At 42.1% G+C, this 17,823-nt stretch overlaps 1 protein-coding gene across 1 annotated transcript in view; it reads right to left on the bottom strand.

Moving 5' to 3' along the window:
• Window positions 1-17,823, bottom strand: part of SH3YL1 (SH3 and SYLF domain containing 1) — a 93,890-nt gene that overhangs the window by 37,392 nt on the left and 38,675 nt on the right. Inside the window, exon 5 of the mRNA XM_045011350.1 lies at window positions 10,490-10,602. Coding sequence (XP_044867285.1) covers window positions 10,490-10,602 — 113 coding nt within the window. The remainder of the gene's footprint in view (window positions 1-10,489; window positions 10,603-17,823) is intronic.

Below are 17,823 nucleotides of genomic sequence, written 5' to 3'. Positions count from 1 at the left end.
AACTCATAAATTATCCACCCCCTATAACACTGATAGAGAGATATGCACAGTTGTTTGCTCCCCCAGGAATTTACTTACTTACTCTGGGTCAATGAGAGGGATAGTTCAGTGGTTTGAGCATTGGCCTGCTAAACCCAGTTTTGTGAGTTCCATCTTTGAGGGGGCCATTTAGGGTCCTGGGGCAAAAAATTGGGGATTAGTCCTGCTTTGAGCAGGGGGTTGGACTAGATGACTTCCTGAAGTCCCTTCCAACCCGGATGTTCTATGGTTTCTAATAAGCAACAAGTGATTTTATTAAATATAAAAAGTAGGATTTAAGTGGTTCCAAGTAACAACAGACAGAACAAAGTAATTTACCAAGCAAAATAAAACAAAAACACAAGTCTAAGCCTAATACATTAAGAAACTGATTACAGATAAAATCTCACCCTCAGAGATGTTCCAATAAGCTTCTTTCACAGACTAGACTCCTTTCTAGTCTGGGCCCAATCCTTTCCCTGGTACAGTCCTTGTTCCAGCTCAGGTGATAGCTAGGGGATTTCTCATGACTGCAGCTCCTTTGTTCTGTTCCACCCCCTTATATAGCTTTGGCACAAGTTGGGAAACTTTTGTCTCCCTGGGTCTCCACCCCTCCTTCTAAATGGAAAAGCACCTGGTTTAAGATGGATTCCAGTACCAGGTGACATGGTCGCATGTCCTGGGAGACCCCAAGCCTTCATTCTTCCTAGCCTGACTCACAGGAAGGCTTACAAGTAAACAGAGCTATTTACAACCAATTGTCCTAGTTGAGGGGAGCCATTAATATTCCAAACCACCATTAATGGCCCACACTTTGCATAATTACAATAGGACCTCAGAGTTATATTTCATATTTCTAGTTTCAGATACAAGAATAATACATTTATACAAATTGGATGACCACACTCAGTAGATTATAAGCTTTGTAATGATACCTTACAACAGACCTTTTGTATGAAGCATATTCCAGTTACATTATACAGTATTCACACCATTAGCATATTTTCAAAAATCATATGGCATGCAATGTCACACTTTGGATGCTGAACCTAATTTTGTCATGGTCATTATAGCTCAGTGGCTCAGCTAATGTCACTTCTTGAATTAGCTCCTGTGTATTACTTATGATGAAGTCAAAAATTGTTCCTCTTGCATGTTTGACAAGTAGTTGTTTCAAGAAACAACTACCTAAAGCATTCAGACATTTTCTCTCACCTTTGTCCTGTTGTGTCATTTTATATGGGGATCACTGAAAATCTTCCATTACCATAATTTTGTTAGATTTTGGCTGCCTCATTGATCTTACTCAACATTCTGCACACACTGTTTCATTCTTGATTCAGAGACTGGTAGTATAGCCCTACTCATACGCACAATCATTCATCTCGGGATTTGTATCCATTCTATTGGGTGGTTCTCTCCATTCAGAATTTTCATCTGGCTAAATTAAATGGAATTCTTTAGAAACAGTGCTACTATCCTACCTCTACAGCCTAGTCTATCTTTCCAGTATAGTTTGTAACCAGGTATTATTGTATTCCGTTGTTTTTTTTTTTCTTTTGTGTCATTTCACCAAGGTTCAATAATGTCTATTACATAAAGGTCCTACTACATTGCAAGACATTCTAGTTCACCTATTTCTGATTTTAAACTTCTTTAATCTGTATAGTGTAGATATACCTTTGAGTTACAGACTAAAAAGAGTAATTTCAAAGAAGCTCTCCAGTAAAGCAAATATAGCCTATGTCAAGGCACTAAATGGGCAGATAACAGTAGTGCAATCCCAAGAATTAAAAAATCATAAAATTTGAGTCTGGCTTCCCCACAAATGAAATTAGCTTAAAAAATCATGTGACTTTACAAGTTATGATTTTGGGGTCTTTTTATTTGCCTTCTGGTTTTTAAGCCCTCAGAGTTCATGATTTCGGGTTTTTCTTTGCAACCATGAGGGCTATTTAGTCTTTAAAATGAAGGGCAAAATTCTCATGTATGCATGATTGCAGGAGCAGGAATTTTATGATTCCCACCACCCCCACCCCACAGCAAATATCATGAGACTTGTGTTAAAACCCTTGGAAACACAAATACATTTTAGAAACACACAGAAAAAAACAAAACCCCTTGCTAACCACTCCCAGCTTCTGGCAAACAGAAGCTAGAGACACTCAGAGCATGGTGTTGCATCCCTGCCCATTCAGGCTAATACCTATTGATGGACCTATCCTCCATGGACTTAGCTAGTTCTTTTTCAAACTGTTATAGTTTTGGCCTTCACAACATCCCCTGGCAAAGAGTTTCACAGGTTGATAGTATTGTGTGAAGAAGCACTTCCTTTTGTTTGTTTTAAACCTCCTACCTACTAATTTAATTTGGTGACCCCTAGTTCTTGTGTTATGTGAAGAAGTAAATAACATTTCCTTATTCACTTTCTCCACACCAGTCAAGATTTTATATACATTTATCATGTCCCCCCCTTAGTGATTTCTTTTCCAAGCTGAAAAGTCCAAGTCCTTCTAATCTCTGCTCATACAGAAGCTGTTCCATACCCCTAAACATTTTTGTTGCCCTTCTCTGCACCTTTTGCAATTCCAATATATCTTTTTTGAGATGAGGCGACGTCATCTGCATGAATGTGGGCATATCATGAATTTATATAGAGGCATTATTATATTTTTTGTCTGATTATCTATCCCTTTCTTAATGGTTCCTAACATTTTGTTAATTTTTACTGCCACTGCACACTGAGTGGATGTTTTCAGAGAACAATCCACAGTGACTCCAAGATCTCTTTCTTGAGTAGGAACAGGTAATTTAGAAACCATAATTTTGTATGTACAGTTGGGATTACGTTTTTCAGTGCACATTACTTTGCATTTATCAACATCAAATTTTATCTGCCATTTTGTTGTCCAGTCACCCAGTTTTGTAAGGTCCCTTTGTAACTCTTGACAGTCTGTTTTGGACTTAACTCGTTTGAGTAACTTTGCAAAATTTGCCACTTTCCCAGATCATTTATCAATATGTTGAACAGCACTGGTCCTAATACAGACTCCTAGTACAGACCCCTGGAGGACACCACTATTTACATCTCCACATTCTGTCTTGATGTCCTGTTTGTCTCGCCCACAATCATTTTCATATTTTTCTAATGCTGTCCTCTCAAATGGAACAGCTCTTCCCGAGCTGGTCTACTAAGCCTCCTCATTGAAATCCATCCTTAAAACTGACTTCTGCTATTATGTTCAGAAGAAGGGTATCAGATTTATTTATTTTTAAAGAAAACTGCCCTGTCAGATTCTGTGCCATAACCTATAACTGGCCAAAACCAGGGTATGACCAAGTCAAGGGTGTAGTCAGATATCACATATGGAATGCTTCTAAGCATATGGCAGAACAAAGGGCAAAGCAAGAGTTCTAAGTTTTTACAGCACCTAAACGCACTACTCTTAAATGTCAGAAGTGAAAAGGTGTAATGCCGGACTTCAAAGGGAGGTCTTGCTTTGGTTTCCAATATAGATGCCCACAAAAAGTCAGTGTACCAAGATATTTTTCTTATTGCAAAATATTTCTTTGATATTAATATTTATTTAACCTACACTAGAAGTTATTCAGTCAGCCATGTGTACACATGCCTTTCCTGAATAACCACATATGCTTTTTCCTGTGACCCTAGTCTTTTCTCCTCTATCCAAACCCCAAGCATTGTGCTATTGCTCCTTTAGCACAGCATATGCATAAATAATCCAAGCTATCTGGGGCAGGTACCTAATACATCTCTAAGCAATGTAAAATAATAAGTAGGAGATTGAATGCTATGTGTTACTATACATATTAGGAGTACTTCTGGTAAAGGGATGGAATGGCACCCTATCTAGCTCCTCAGGTAAAGGAAAGAATAAATTACATGCAAAAACTCAGTTTTGCATGAAATCTTGGTATGCAACCACTGCTGCAACCCCCAAGACTTGTGTTTGTTCATTCCTTGGAGTTACTAGGGCCTGGTCTACACTAGGACTTTAAGTTGAATTTAGCAGCATTAATTCGAACTAACCGCTCAACCGTCCACACCAGGAAGCCATTTAATTCGAACTAGACGGCTCTTTAGTTCGAATTTGGTACTCCACCCCGACAGGTGTGGACATTCGACATGGCTAGCTCGAATTAGGCTAGGTGTGGATGCTAATCGAACTTAGTAGCTCCGGGAGCTATCCCACACTGCACCACTCTGTTGACGCTCTGGACAGCAGTCCGAGCTTGGATGCTCTGACCAGCCACACAGGAAACGACCCGGGAAAATTTGAATTCCTTTTCCTGTCTGGGCACTTTGAATCTGACGTCCTGGTTGGACATCGGGGCGAGCTCTGCAGCACCTGCAACGATGCAGAGCTCTCCAGCAGAGGAGTCCGGGCAATCCAAGAATAGAAAGAGGTCCCCAGCATGGACTGATCGGGAAGTCATGGATCTGATCGCTGTGTGGGGCGAGGAGTCTGTGCTCTCGGAGCTGCGCTCCAACAAGCGGAATGCAAAGACCTTCGAGAAGATCTCCAAAGCCATGATAGACAAAGGATACAGCCGGGATGCGATGCAGTGCCGCGTGAAAGTCAAGGACCTGAGACAAGGTTACCAAAAAGTCAGAGCGGCAAACGGACGCTCCGGAGCACAGCCCCAGACATGCCGCTTCTACGAGGCACTGCATGCCATTCTCGGTGGGTCTGCCACCACTGCCCCACCAGTGACCATGGACTCTGAGGATGGCATAGTGTACCTGGACAGTTCCTCGGTGATGTTCGCCGATGGGGAAGATGAGGAAGGGTTTGTGGAGGACGGCGCAGGCGACAGCGAACACAATACCGCTTGCCCTGACAGCCAGGATCTCTTCATCACCCTCACAGAGATCCCCTACCAACCGTCCCCGCCCGTTAACCCGGACTCAGAATCAGAGGAAGGATCAGGCGGTAAGTGCTATAAACATGGAAACATTTATTTTTTAAAAAACAGGTATAGAAAAAATAGAAATACTATATACAAAATTTTAAATGTCAAACTATATAAATAGTAGGTCCACACATATAGGGATTGAACAATTATCCTCTTGGGACAGTTCAACAAAGCTCTCAGAGAGCTGCTCGAAAAGCCTCCGCAGGAGGTTCCTGGGGAGAGGTGCCTTATTGGGTGCTCCGTGGAAGCACACTCTTCCGCGCCAGGACATCCTAATGTAGAGAGGAATCATCGCCTCCACCAGCATTGCTGCATATGGTCCTGGTCTGTGCAGGGCTTCCATTAGCATCCGCTCTCTCTGACTCCGAGTGACCCGCCTCAGGGTGATGTCGTTCTGGACAGGCTGCATCTAAGTAGGGCAATTAGTGTATTGTTACTATTGTTACTGGTTTAAAATTAGGTTGCATAACAACGACCCTCGCTTAACAGCCAAGTGCTGGAGGCCACAGAGAACAAGCATACATTGATCTTTCCCGTGCACTGGCGGGAGGGGCTGGACAAGGCTCAGCCTTTCTGTTTTCCAGATTGCCTTTAGCAGGAGAGCACAGCTATCCACTAACTGATAAGCATTATCTACTTTAAGGCTTACCAGGACTGTCTGCAAGACGGATTCAGCTGTCTCTCCCCGCTTGTCCGCTCTCCTGTGCAATGGCGCCGCCAATGAGAGCATATTCCGAAATCTCGAACTTGTCCTGAGATCTTGTGGAACTTGGTGCCCTGTATGGTCTTGTTCAGAGAAACTGACTAGACTGTGTTCACTGTTCACAAACATGTATCTGTTCAAGGAAATCACTTACTGTTTCCCATCACACAGCTTCTGCTCTTTCCCGGACTGCCCCGGCATCCCCCTCGCAGAGGCTGGCTCAGATTAGGCGGCGAAAGAAAAAGACTCGGGACGAGATGTTCGCGGAACTGATGGCCTGCTCCAGAGCCGAGGCGGCCCAGCAGAGCCAGTGGAGGGAGACCCTCTCTCAGCAGCAGCGCTCACACAGCGAACGGGAGGACAGGTGGCGGCAGGAAGACCAGCAGGCGACTCAAACGCTGCTTGGGCTAATGAGGGAGCAAACGGACACGCTCCGGCGCCTTGTTGATGTTCTGCAGGACCGCAGGCAGGAGGAGAGAGCCCCCCTACACTGTATCTGCAACCACCCTCCAACGCCAAGAAGTCCTGTCCCCCCCCTCACCGAAAATTACAAGACGGAGGGGCGGTAGGGGCCGTGAGAACTGTCACTGCACCACAGCTGAGCGCTAATGTACCACACACCTCTGACGCTATAACTGTGTAGAAGCGCTTCCCTTACAGGATCACCCAGTCCCAAATCCAAGTTTCATCACCCCACTATGTAGTAGATTAATAAAAGCTGTTTGCTGTTGTTCACTCTTTCCGTCACGTCTTTCGTGTTAGAAGACTGTGTATGTAGGGGGGGGCAGGGGATTTATAATTGCACGGGATAGTCTGTACCCTGCTAATGTAGGCTATCGGGGGCAGGATCAACTGCAGGGCACACACAGACTGCAGTCAGTAGTCACCAGGGTCACTCTGTGTGGTGTATGCTGCCCCGGGTCATTCTGTGATGTGTACGCTTGTCCACGGTCCTAGCGCCTGCCACCCCCTAATGTTAAGGCATGCTGCCCTTACCATGCACTTCCACTGTAGGCGCGATCCTCTCCGCTGCCCTGAGCCCCAACAAGAGCCCTCATTCACGGACAGATACTCACCCTTCCCCCACACCCCTCACCCCTTCCTACGCCCAAACCCACAGCCCAGAGCCTGCATCCAAATCCCTATCCAAAGACGGCACCACTCGCCCCTTCCTGCAAACCCACCCCTACATGCACAACCACTTGAAACCGTCCCCCACCCCAGAGACCTATGTAGGAGCAGGAGGCTGTCCGTACTGTATTGTACAAGCGGTCTGTACATCAGTGCACACCGTACCCAGCACAGTATGCGTCCATGTTTCAAACCCTGAACAGAAATGCAAAGTAAAAGAAAGATTTATTAACAATAACTGTTCCGTTTAATTTGTTTTAAAACGTGTTTTGGAAGTGGGGGAAACTTGGAGAACGGGGTATGTAACCGCAGATCTCACTCAATACATAGAGACACAGGTCCAGGATCAGCTTCTCTTAAAATCAAGTGGAGAGTCATAGGTTACCCTGCTCTCCAAGGAAACTTGCTTTCAAAGCCTCCCGGATACACAGCACTTCCCGCTGGGATATTCTTTCGGCACGGGTGTCTGGCTGAGTGTAAACAGCAGCCAGGCGATTTGCCTCAACCTCCCATCCGGCCAAAAAGGTCTCACCCTTGCTCTCACAGACATTGTGGAGCACACAGCAAGCAGCAATAACTACGGGGATATTCTTTTCGCTGATGTCCGAGCGAGTCAGTAAGCTCCGCCACCTCCCCTTAAGACGTCCGAAAGCACACTCCACCACCATTCTGCACTTGCTCAGCCGGTAGTTGAAGAGTTCCTTCTCACTGTCCAAGGCGCCTGTATAGGGCTTCATGAGCCAGGGCATTAGCGGGTAAGCTGGGTCCCCGAGGATCACTGTAGGCATCTGCACATCCCCAACCGTTATTTTGTGGTCCGGGAAGAAAGTTCCTGCCTGGAGGCGTCTAAACAGACCAGAGTTCCTGAACACACGCGCGTCATGAACCTTGCCCGCCCACCCAACGAAGATGTTGGTAAAACGTCCCCTATGGTCCACCAGTGCTTGCAGCACCATTGAAAAGTAGCCCTTTCTGTTAATGTACTCGCTGGCCTGGTGGGCTGGTGCCAGGATAGGGATGTGAGTCCCATCTATAGCCCCACCGCAGTTTGGGAATCCCATCGCGGCGAAGCCATCTATGACGACCTGGACGTTTCCCAGAGTCACTACCTTTGAGAGCAGTTGCTCAACGATTGCGTGGGCTACTTGAATCACAGCAACCCCCACGGTAGATTTGCCCACGCCAAAGTGGTTCGCTACTGACCGGTAGCTGTCTGGTGTTGCAAGTTTCCAGAGGGCTATGGCCACTCGCTTCTGCACACTCAGGGCTGCTCGCATCCGGGTGTCCTGGCGCTTCAGGGCAGGGGACAGCAAGTCACAGAGTTCAAGGAAAGTGCCCTTACGCATCCTGAAATTTCGCAGCCACTGTGATTCATCCCAGACCTGCAGCACTATGCGGTCCCACCAGTCCGTGCTTGTTTCCCGGGCTCAGAATCGCCGTTCCACACCATGAACTTGACCCATTGCCACCATGATCTCCACTGCGCGGCGTACCCTGCTTTCTGAGAGGTCTGCGCCACTCTCCTCACCGCGCTGCCGGAGCCTCCTCGCCCGATTTCTCAGCAGCTGACTGTGGAAGAGGTGGACGATAAGGTGCGAGGAGTTGACAACGGCCATAAGTGCAGCGATGATCGCAGCGGGCTCCATGCTCGCAGTGCTGTGGCGTCCGCGCTGTAACCGACCAGAAAAGTGCGCGAACAGATTTCCCGCCGGCGCTTTCATGGAGGGAGGGCGTGATTGACGGTTCGATGACGACAGTTACCCAAAACCACCCTCAACACATTTTTTCCCCCAGCAGGCATTGGGAGCTCTACCCAGCATTCCAATGGGCAGCGGGGACTACGGGAACTGTGGGATAGCTTCCCACAGTGCACCGCTTCGAAAGTCGATGCCGGCCCTGTTAATGTGGACTCGGAAATTCGAATTAGTGTATATACTGTGGATACACAAATTCGACTTAAGTAGATTCGAAATAGTCTTGTAGTGTAGACAAGGCCTAGGAAACTCAGAAGTAAGAAGTAAGAAGACTTCAGAATGAACAGGTAGAAGCTGGCAAAATATAAAGTTAGTCTTTAAATTAAATTACAGTCTGACATTTATAACCACAAAAAAACATAACCCTCATCTGTTATCAAAATATGAATTGCATTCTGATTTAACAACCTAGCCATGGGGAAAATCTAACATGTTACAGGACATATTTATGATTAATATTAATTGGTAAATCCAGTAAACAAACAAGGAAATAGCAAAATCAAACAAGGAAATAGCAAAATATTCCCCATATTAACCTCTGGTATGTTAGGAAGAGAGTCTCACTTAATATTTGGAATAAAAAATGTGATGTTCTTAAAAATTCTACTATCCTTTCCCTTTGATAAATTTTTTTTTACTCTTATACTGCAAAATAAAATACAACTGATTTTAAAAATACAACTTACTGTATACAATGACTTGCTATAATAAATCTTTTTGTATCAGCATCATCACTTCATGCCAATACAGCTCCAGGAACACTGTATTGTGTATTAATTTCATACTGAAATGTGTATCATACAACCTCTGCATAGAGATGTTTTAAAAAGGTCAGAAAATGTTTTTTTCCCTGGAAAAAATTGACTTTTTTGTGAAATATTTGAGTGAAAAAAACATTTATGTGGAAATGCCGCAGTGGTGTCTCATGGGAGCTGTAGTTCAGGTGCCTTATACTCTCATTCTCTTCTATAGGTTGGGTTCCCTGGCTGGACTCCAACTCTCATGATGCACCACTCTCTCCCCTCTGCATCATGAGAGTGTCAAGGGTGTGGTGCATTATGAGAAATGACATCCAGCTGTGGAACCTGGCCCAAAGAGGAGAATGGGGACTTGACGCAACAGAACTACAACTTCCACGAGGCAGCAAAGCATAACTGAATCAAAGTTTTTTAGTTTGGCCCCAATTTTTTTTCTTCAGTTTATGGTTATTTGGTTTTTTGACCAAAAATCTGTGGAAAGCAGACCCTTTTCACAAAAATCATTTAATCAATACCCAATTTTCTGTAAAAAAATGGGTTTGACTGAATTTTTTTGACTACTTTAAAACAGTCAAACAATTGGTTGACCCAAACGAATGACCACACCAGAATAAAAGTTAGAATGTTCCCCATGGTCATTTCTTTCAAGCAAAAGATTGAGTGAAAAAGAGGAGTCTTAAACTGGCCCAAGGCTAACAAACTTGGGGTCTGATAGACCAACAAGGTAATCTAATCATAGAACTCAGGGCCCTCCACTAAGAACTTCCTATATTAGTTCCCAGATGTTCAAATCTAGGGCCTTTCTGAATCTAGCTGATTTCATCTTTCTCAATCATACACAGAAAGAGGCAATGAATTCTTCTTTCCACCTACAAACAGTCTCCATCTAAGCTAGACTGAACTTCTATTAGGCTTCCTCTTTCCCATTGCTTTTTGTAGGCCTGGTTGAAAGAAAGACAAGACCTGACTGAGACCGCACAATCTGTATCCAATTAAAGTGGCATAATACTATGAAGACAACACTGGCCAAGCGAACGATAGGTTTTCCACAAAATTACTGAGCAGTTTGTTAGAATAAACTAAATAAAATTTACAAGTATATTTTAAATAGGATTATGGAAGTACTTTTTTGTTAATACATACATTTAAAACATATTACTTGAATTTTATATTTTAATGCTACTCACCTTCCCAAAGGCCCAATTGCCACTGTAAAATTTCCTCCAAGTGTAAGATTGCCACCTTTTGCAAAAGCTTCAACTGCTCTTTCATGGTTCAGTATTATTACTAAATCTGACACCTAGAAATCAAGTAAAAACAACTATATTTGCTACTTGAAACAAATATTTAAAAGTTCATCTATCTCAAGAAGGAAAGAACACAAACATGCAAATCTGTAGATCAGCAAAAACATGGGAGTATATAAACCATTTTCTGGAGTTAGCCAACTTCAAGATATCCTCCCAGTGAAAAATTAGACTAAGAAACTGAGCATTTTTATTACTCTTGATCATTTAAGTATTGTGGCAACATGGCCAAGGATGCAGCTAGAGGGTTTTTTGTTGTTGTTGCTGTTCTCTCTCTTTCCTCTTTGTCTACCATTCACCTGTCCTGAAAGATGGAAGCAACAGGAAAAAGAAAAAAAGTCATTGAGGAAAATATCTATGATTACAGTTTCCCATTATCAATGGAAACCCATTTTCTGGCTACAGCAATGCCGAATTATGATGCTTTGCCAACTAAATGTTACACCAGTTTGACACTGATCGCAGGAAAGATAATGGAGCAGCTGATACAAGACTCGTTTAATAAAGAATTAAAATAAGGAACTATAATTAATGCCACTCAACATAGGTCTACGGGAAATAGTTCCATTCAAACAAACAATATCATTTTTGGTTGAGATTACAAGTTTGGTTGATAAAGGTGATAATGTTCATAAAATATATTTAGACTTCTGAAAGACATTTGACTTGGCAATGCACAACATTATGATTAAAAATTAGAACAATACAAAGTTAACATGACACACATTAATGGATTAAATGCTGCCTAACTGATAGGTCTCATAATGTAATGGAAAACAGGGAATCAATATCAAGGTAGTGTGTTTCTAGTGGGGTCCCACAGGGATCAATCCTTGGCTCTATGCTACTTAACAATATTATCAATAACCTGGAAGAAAACCTAAAATCATCACTGATAAAGTTTGCAGATGACACTGTGACATTATTTGATTAAAATATGACCATATAGATTACTGTTGCAACCACTCATATATTTGCAACAAATCTTGTACAAAGATTGTCAAGTAAGGTGTCTATGGAAATGTTATAATTTGCTGAAAATGATTATGCTATTTGTATGCATGTATCATTCTTGTATTTGGAAAGTATTGGCTCTACACCTGGATTTCAAATGTTTGTTCCTGGGGTAACGCCCACAAGGTATTTAGCCTGCACATCTCGAAGGGACTATTCAAATTAAGTAGTTAATCAAGGAGCATTTAACTTATAGTGGAAGATCCCTATCTACCCTGAATGGACTTTCCTGTGCATGTGATGCTTAAGGTATAGGTAATGACTTCTACTGTGAGTATGAGGAATCATGCATGGACATGTGACTTGCCCATGTGACTCCAAACACCATCTTGTCACCTGTGATTTTCCACTGGCTGTGCTGAGGGCTTTGTTTGAAACAGTGGGCTTCCCTCCACATGGCAGAAGCTATAAAAGGCCCTGAAAACACCTCCATTTTGCCTCTTTCCTGCTCAAGCCTCTTCCCTGCTCCAGCCTCTGGACTATGGACTTATACTAATGAGAGCATTCTAACCAAGGGATCGAGGACCTTCCAATGATTTGGAAGCAACCAGAGACTTGACTTAAGCCAGCAATTTATTCCATATCTGCTACAAGCCTGATCCAAGAACTTTGCAATTGTTGTATGTATTTGATTCCTTTAACCAATTTTAATTTTCACTTTTCTTTCTTCCTTTTTATAAATAACCCTTTAGATTTTAGATACTAAAGGATTGGCATCAGCATGATTTTTAGGTAAGATCTGAGTTATATATTGATCTGGGTGTGTGGCTGGTCCTTTGGGATCAGAAGACCCTTTTATTTGATTAAACTGGTTTTAAAGAACCACTGATCTCTAAGCCTAGTGTTTTTGGTGGGGATATGAGGCCTGGAATGCCTAAGAAAACTGCTTTTCTGACTTCTTGTTAGTCAGTATGGTGAAACAGATGTTTACTTTTTTTGCTGGCTTGGTCTATCTTAAGGAAGAATGACCACAGCATTTTGGGGTGTTTCTGCCCTATTTCTCAGCAGTTTGTCCTGAATTTCGTATTCTCAGTTGTGACCCACAAAGACACGGTTACAGACACAAAAACTGAGGGAGTAGTAAAAAATGAAGAGGATAGGTCATTGATACAAAGAGATCTGGACTGCTTGGTAAATTGGGCACAAACAGATAATATTCAGTTTAATATGGCTAAATAAAAATGTATGAATCTAGGAACAAAGAATGTTGGTCATACTTACATGATAGGGGACTCTATCCTGGGAAGCAGTGACTCTGAAAAAGATTGTGGGTTGTGATGGATAATCAGTTGAATATGAGCTCTCAGTATGATGCAGTGGCCAAAAGAACTAATGTGATCCTTAGATTCATAAACAGGGGAAGCTCAAGTAGAAGTAGAAAGGTTATTTTACTGATATATTTAGCACTGGGGCAACCACTGCTGTTATATTGTGTGCTGTTCTGGTGCTCACAATTGAAGATGGTAGAAAACTGGAGAGGAGTCAGAAAAGAGCCACAAGAATCATTAAAGGATTAGAAAACCTGCCTTATAGTGACAGCCTCAAGGAGCTCAATCTCTTTAGTTTACAAAGAAGTGACTTGATCGCAGCTCATAAGTTTCTACACAGGGAACAAATATTTAACAAAAGGCTTTTCCATCTGGCAGAAAAAGGTATAACATGATCCAGTGGCAAGAAGTTGAACCTAGACAAATTCAGCCTGTAAATAAGGTGTACGTTTTTAAGAATTAGAATAATTAACCACTGGAATAATTTACCCAGGGTCATGATAGATTCTCCCATACTGACAAATTTTAAATCAAGATAGGACTTTTTTTCTAAAAGATGTGCTCTAGGAATTATTTGGGGAAGTTCTATGGCCAGCGTTATACAGGACGTCGTACTAGATGATCACAATGGTCTCTTTGGCCTGGGAATCTATGAATCCTCCTGTAATTTTTTTCTAAGTAATATCAGTAAGAAGCATTATAGAAAAAGAAAACTTGTCTGAAACCAAGGCTTGGTTCTGACATGATGATTCAGACTGAAAAAACTAAAAGGCAAACAGTTTAATAAGCAGAGCTAACAATATTTAATTATTTTTTTAGGAAAAGTGGTGGAGGGGTCCTTTACTGGGTCTGGGTCCTAAACGGCAATATCATCATATTTCAAAATGTTACAAATCTGTTTTATAACAAATCAGAGTACATAGCTTTAGTGCCAGGAAGACTGCCCTTAGCTCCAAAAATGTTGCTATGCATCTCTGTTCCTGGTTAAGAAGCTCCCCGGAAGATTTCGTGGAAATATGGGTTCTGTACTCCAGTAGGCTGGCATCCACTGGTACCTCTAAATGGCGTAGGTGTGTTAAGCAGCCATTCATTTGACTCATTTGATATCCCTGGTCATCCATCAGGTTAAGGACTTGACTGATGGTGGGGTTGGGAGAAACTTTTCCAAGTTTCTCAAGTGGTCAGGGCAGAGAAGGCAGAATGAACTGCTGGATGATTTGGGAATGAAGCACTATGCAGAACAGGAGAGAGATCAGTTCAGTGGCCAGAAAGAGGAGGCCAGCAATTGCAGCTTCTGAATCATTTCCAGAGATGGAGACAATCAAGATGTTGATATTCACCCCCATGTTGGTGATCCTGAGCTGGGATCAAGGAGCTCTTTTCTTTGTTCACTTAAAAAATGTCATGAATATGAACATTTTCAGAACATAACCTACAAGTATAAACTTATTCTGAATCCATCCCAGAAAGGCCTTCTTTTGTCACTTGTATAATAATATAGATACACACTTATACATGCACACTCAGAAAAAAAAACCCAACAACCTAGAGAACGTAGACTTTAAAAAAGCAATATGCCATAAGCTGTAGTTCCCATTTACTGACTGGCAAAAACACTAAGAAAGCATGAAAGTAAATACTATTATTTGTGAAATTAAAGATGTCAAACTATGAGAAAAGACGTGCACACAGACAAATATGTACACAAAACACATGCATATAATAGCTGTATAAATATGAAGCTGAATACCTGAAGGAGGCTGTTGTATATTCTGTAAAATTTTCAAAAGCATCAAACTCAGGGCACAAAATTATTCAGAATGATTGCCATATTCTCCTCATTTTTTTCATAACTGATTATGTACATTAAAATATTTTGTGTAGAAAAATCAATAGTGAATGGTTAGATTAATTATAAGATGCCAAATATGATTAATTATAAAGATTTCTATGATCAGTCACCACATCTAGTAGTGTTGACATTTCACTCAAAGGGAAGAAATATAAAAAAGTAAGCCTAACAATACCACACACATTTCTCAGAGGGTGCTGTGAAAGTAAAGTCACTAATGTCTGTGAAGGACTTGGATATTATGGTGATGAGCCTACAGAAAAGACCAGGAGGAAATTAGTAATTCTGTGTTCATGGCAAGGTTTGAACAGCATGCAGTAACAAGGTCCGAGGCCACCCACTGAACAATGAGGAAAACACAAAATACTGAATAGGTGCTTATTAAGTGACCACTGGAATACCTTGCAAAAAGCACAGGCTGGTTAGCTGGCTAGGAGCGTGCCAGGGGCAGGGCCTTCAGCACACAGCACTGCATCCCACTGGGCAGCCCAGGGAAGCGGCTGTAATTCAGACAGGCCCCCAAAGCTCTCTCAATTACATTTGTGTCATCCCCAGTCACTCAACTGGCCCAGGATCAGGAAGGTAGAAAGGTTGATTAAAGCCACACTAGCCTCCCTATCCTTTGGGCTGTGAATCTCACCCAAGGAAAGCAAATGTAGCACCAATACTAAAACTTTTATCCTAACTAAAATAATGGAACAAATATAAAGGGACAACAATTCTTAGAGGATGAGGCTTGGTCTACACTACAATGCTTGCGTCAACCTAATTATGTCAGTGTCTACACTACAATGCTGCTTCCGCTGAAGTAAGTCGCCCACTACGCCCACATAACAACTCCACTTCCACGAGAGGCGTAGTGCTTATGTCGATGTAGTTAGGGCAACCCAGTACCCATGTAGACACTGCATTACTTACATCGCCTGTTGGCTGAGCAAGGCTGATAGCTGGAACCCCTACACCTCCCCAGTCTGGTGCTGATAGCCCGAGATATCAGACAGGCACCAGGGCCGGGGAGTGAGCCCAACAACTGGCTGACAGCTGGGGCTGTCAGTACCAGGACTGCCGGGCTTCAGCTGTCATTGTCCCACAATGCCCCACTACTGTCAGTGGAAGTGCTCCTGGTGAGGATGTGCAGCACTGACAGAAGGAGCGTAGTGTTGATATGGACAATCGCTTTAATTGCTGTGGTGGCGGTATGTCGACTTAAGTCAACTTAATTTTGTACTGTAGACAACCCCTTAGAGAACCATGACCAAAAAGCAGCCTGAGCTCTTTTTATAACACAAACCTGGATTTAGATATCATGTTATAAAACAGTGATTCTTACCAGATAAAGCTGGTTGTTTGGGAATGTTGTGTTATACAATTACATTATTATTGAAGGAACTGAATACTGTAGATGTTACATATTTGATTTTTAATCAGGTATTTGACAGAGGTTCACAAAATGTACCCAAATATAATTCAAGTTGGATGAAAACTGCCATGGAAACTGAAAGTCTGTAAGTAAAGGAAAATAAAATAACAATATATTGACATTGAGGAAGTTGTCTAGTGCAGTGGTTCTCAAACTAGGGCCGGCGCTTGTTCAGGGAAAGCCCCTGGCGGGCCAGGCAGGTTTGTTTACCTGCCGTGTCCGCAGCTTCGGCCGATTACGGCTCCCACTGGCTGCAGTTCGCCGCTCCAGGCCAATGGGGGCTGCAGGAAGGGCGGCCAACACGTACCTCGGCCCACGCCACTTCCTGCAGCCCCCATTGGCCTGAAGCAGCAAACCATGGCCGGTGGGAGCCGTGATCGGCCAAACCTGCGGATGCGGCAGGTAAACAAACTGGCCGGCCCACCAGGGGCTTTCCCTGAACAAGCGCTGGCCCTAGTTTGAGGACCACTGGTCTAGTGGAAGCACAGGAACAGGTGTTAAGTCTTACCTAATGTAACATCTCTATTAATGATCTCAAACAGAACTAAAATCTAATAAAATTTAGATAGGGTACTTAACTGAAATGTGTTACCAAAAACTAATTAAATAAATAAATATAATAAATTATAATAAATGATAAAGAATTAATACAAAGGGACCCTGCCCCCGATCAGGAAGGCACTTAATACCGTGCACTTTAATCTGGCACCAAATAGGTAGAAATATGAACAAGAAAACTGAACAATTTGGAAAATTACAACTTTACTATATTAGGTAGAAAATATACAGAGATATTTAATTGTGGGGAGGACGGGGAGAAACCTAAGAAACACCAAAGAGGTACAAAAAAAATTTAGGATACCTTTCAGAAAAAAACAATAAAAAACCAAAAATCCTTCCTAACAGTGAAACAGTTTCCCAAGGAAAAGTATCTGAAGCCCTATCAATTGGGGCATATAAAACTAAGACTGAACTATACACCACTACATATACCCAAAGGAACAGGTTAGCTGATTTAATAAGTCTGTTGCCTCTCTAATGTCTTTGGTTTTAGAATTCTAGGATCACAGAATAAATTTCTTGAACAATATACAGAGCATTTAAAACTATGGTAACAGATAAACCTTGTAAATGTCATATCAGACTAACTGAAACATGAGAAGAAATATATTGACTAATTTGAAAAATAATAAATATTAAGGATGTTGGACTGACTACGTATATAGCAATGGAAAATGCAAATGAAAACATCACATTTTATTGAAAATATAAAAAGCATGGCTCCCTGAATGACTGGCCTTTAGGGAAAAAACATCTTTAAGCACTAGTCCCTTGTTTACTCCTTCACTAGTGGTAAGGATTCTGTCAGGTGCAGAACTACATAACAGAAGTACATTACCGAAGAACAGAATAAACTCTTACAGATAGGCTTGGCAGAATTAGGTTTTTATAATTCTGACAGATAATATTGATGTTTATTTTAAGCATATTTAAATATTTTTATTTATTTTAATTTTCACAGTTGCAGGAAATTATGGGGTCCAGACAATTATTTAATGCCAAATGCTGAGATTCAAAAGCTAAAGCTTTATAACCTTTAAAACACAAATTGTCAACATCACCTCTAAATATACAAAGTAAATATTCTTAAATCAACAAA

Source organism: Mauremys mutica, chromosome 3 (genome assembly GCF_020497125.1).
Source record: "Mauremys mutica isolate MM-2020 ecotype Southern chromosome 3, ASM2049712v1, whole genome shotgun sequence".
Lineage (NCBI taxonomy): Eukaryota > Metazoa > Chordata > Testudines > Geoemydidae > Mauremys > Mauremys mutica.
The sequence above is the reverse complement of the archived record's forward strand: the minus strand, read 5'-3'. Positions and strand labels throughout refer to the sequence as shown.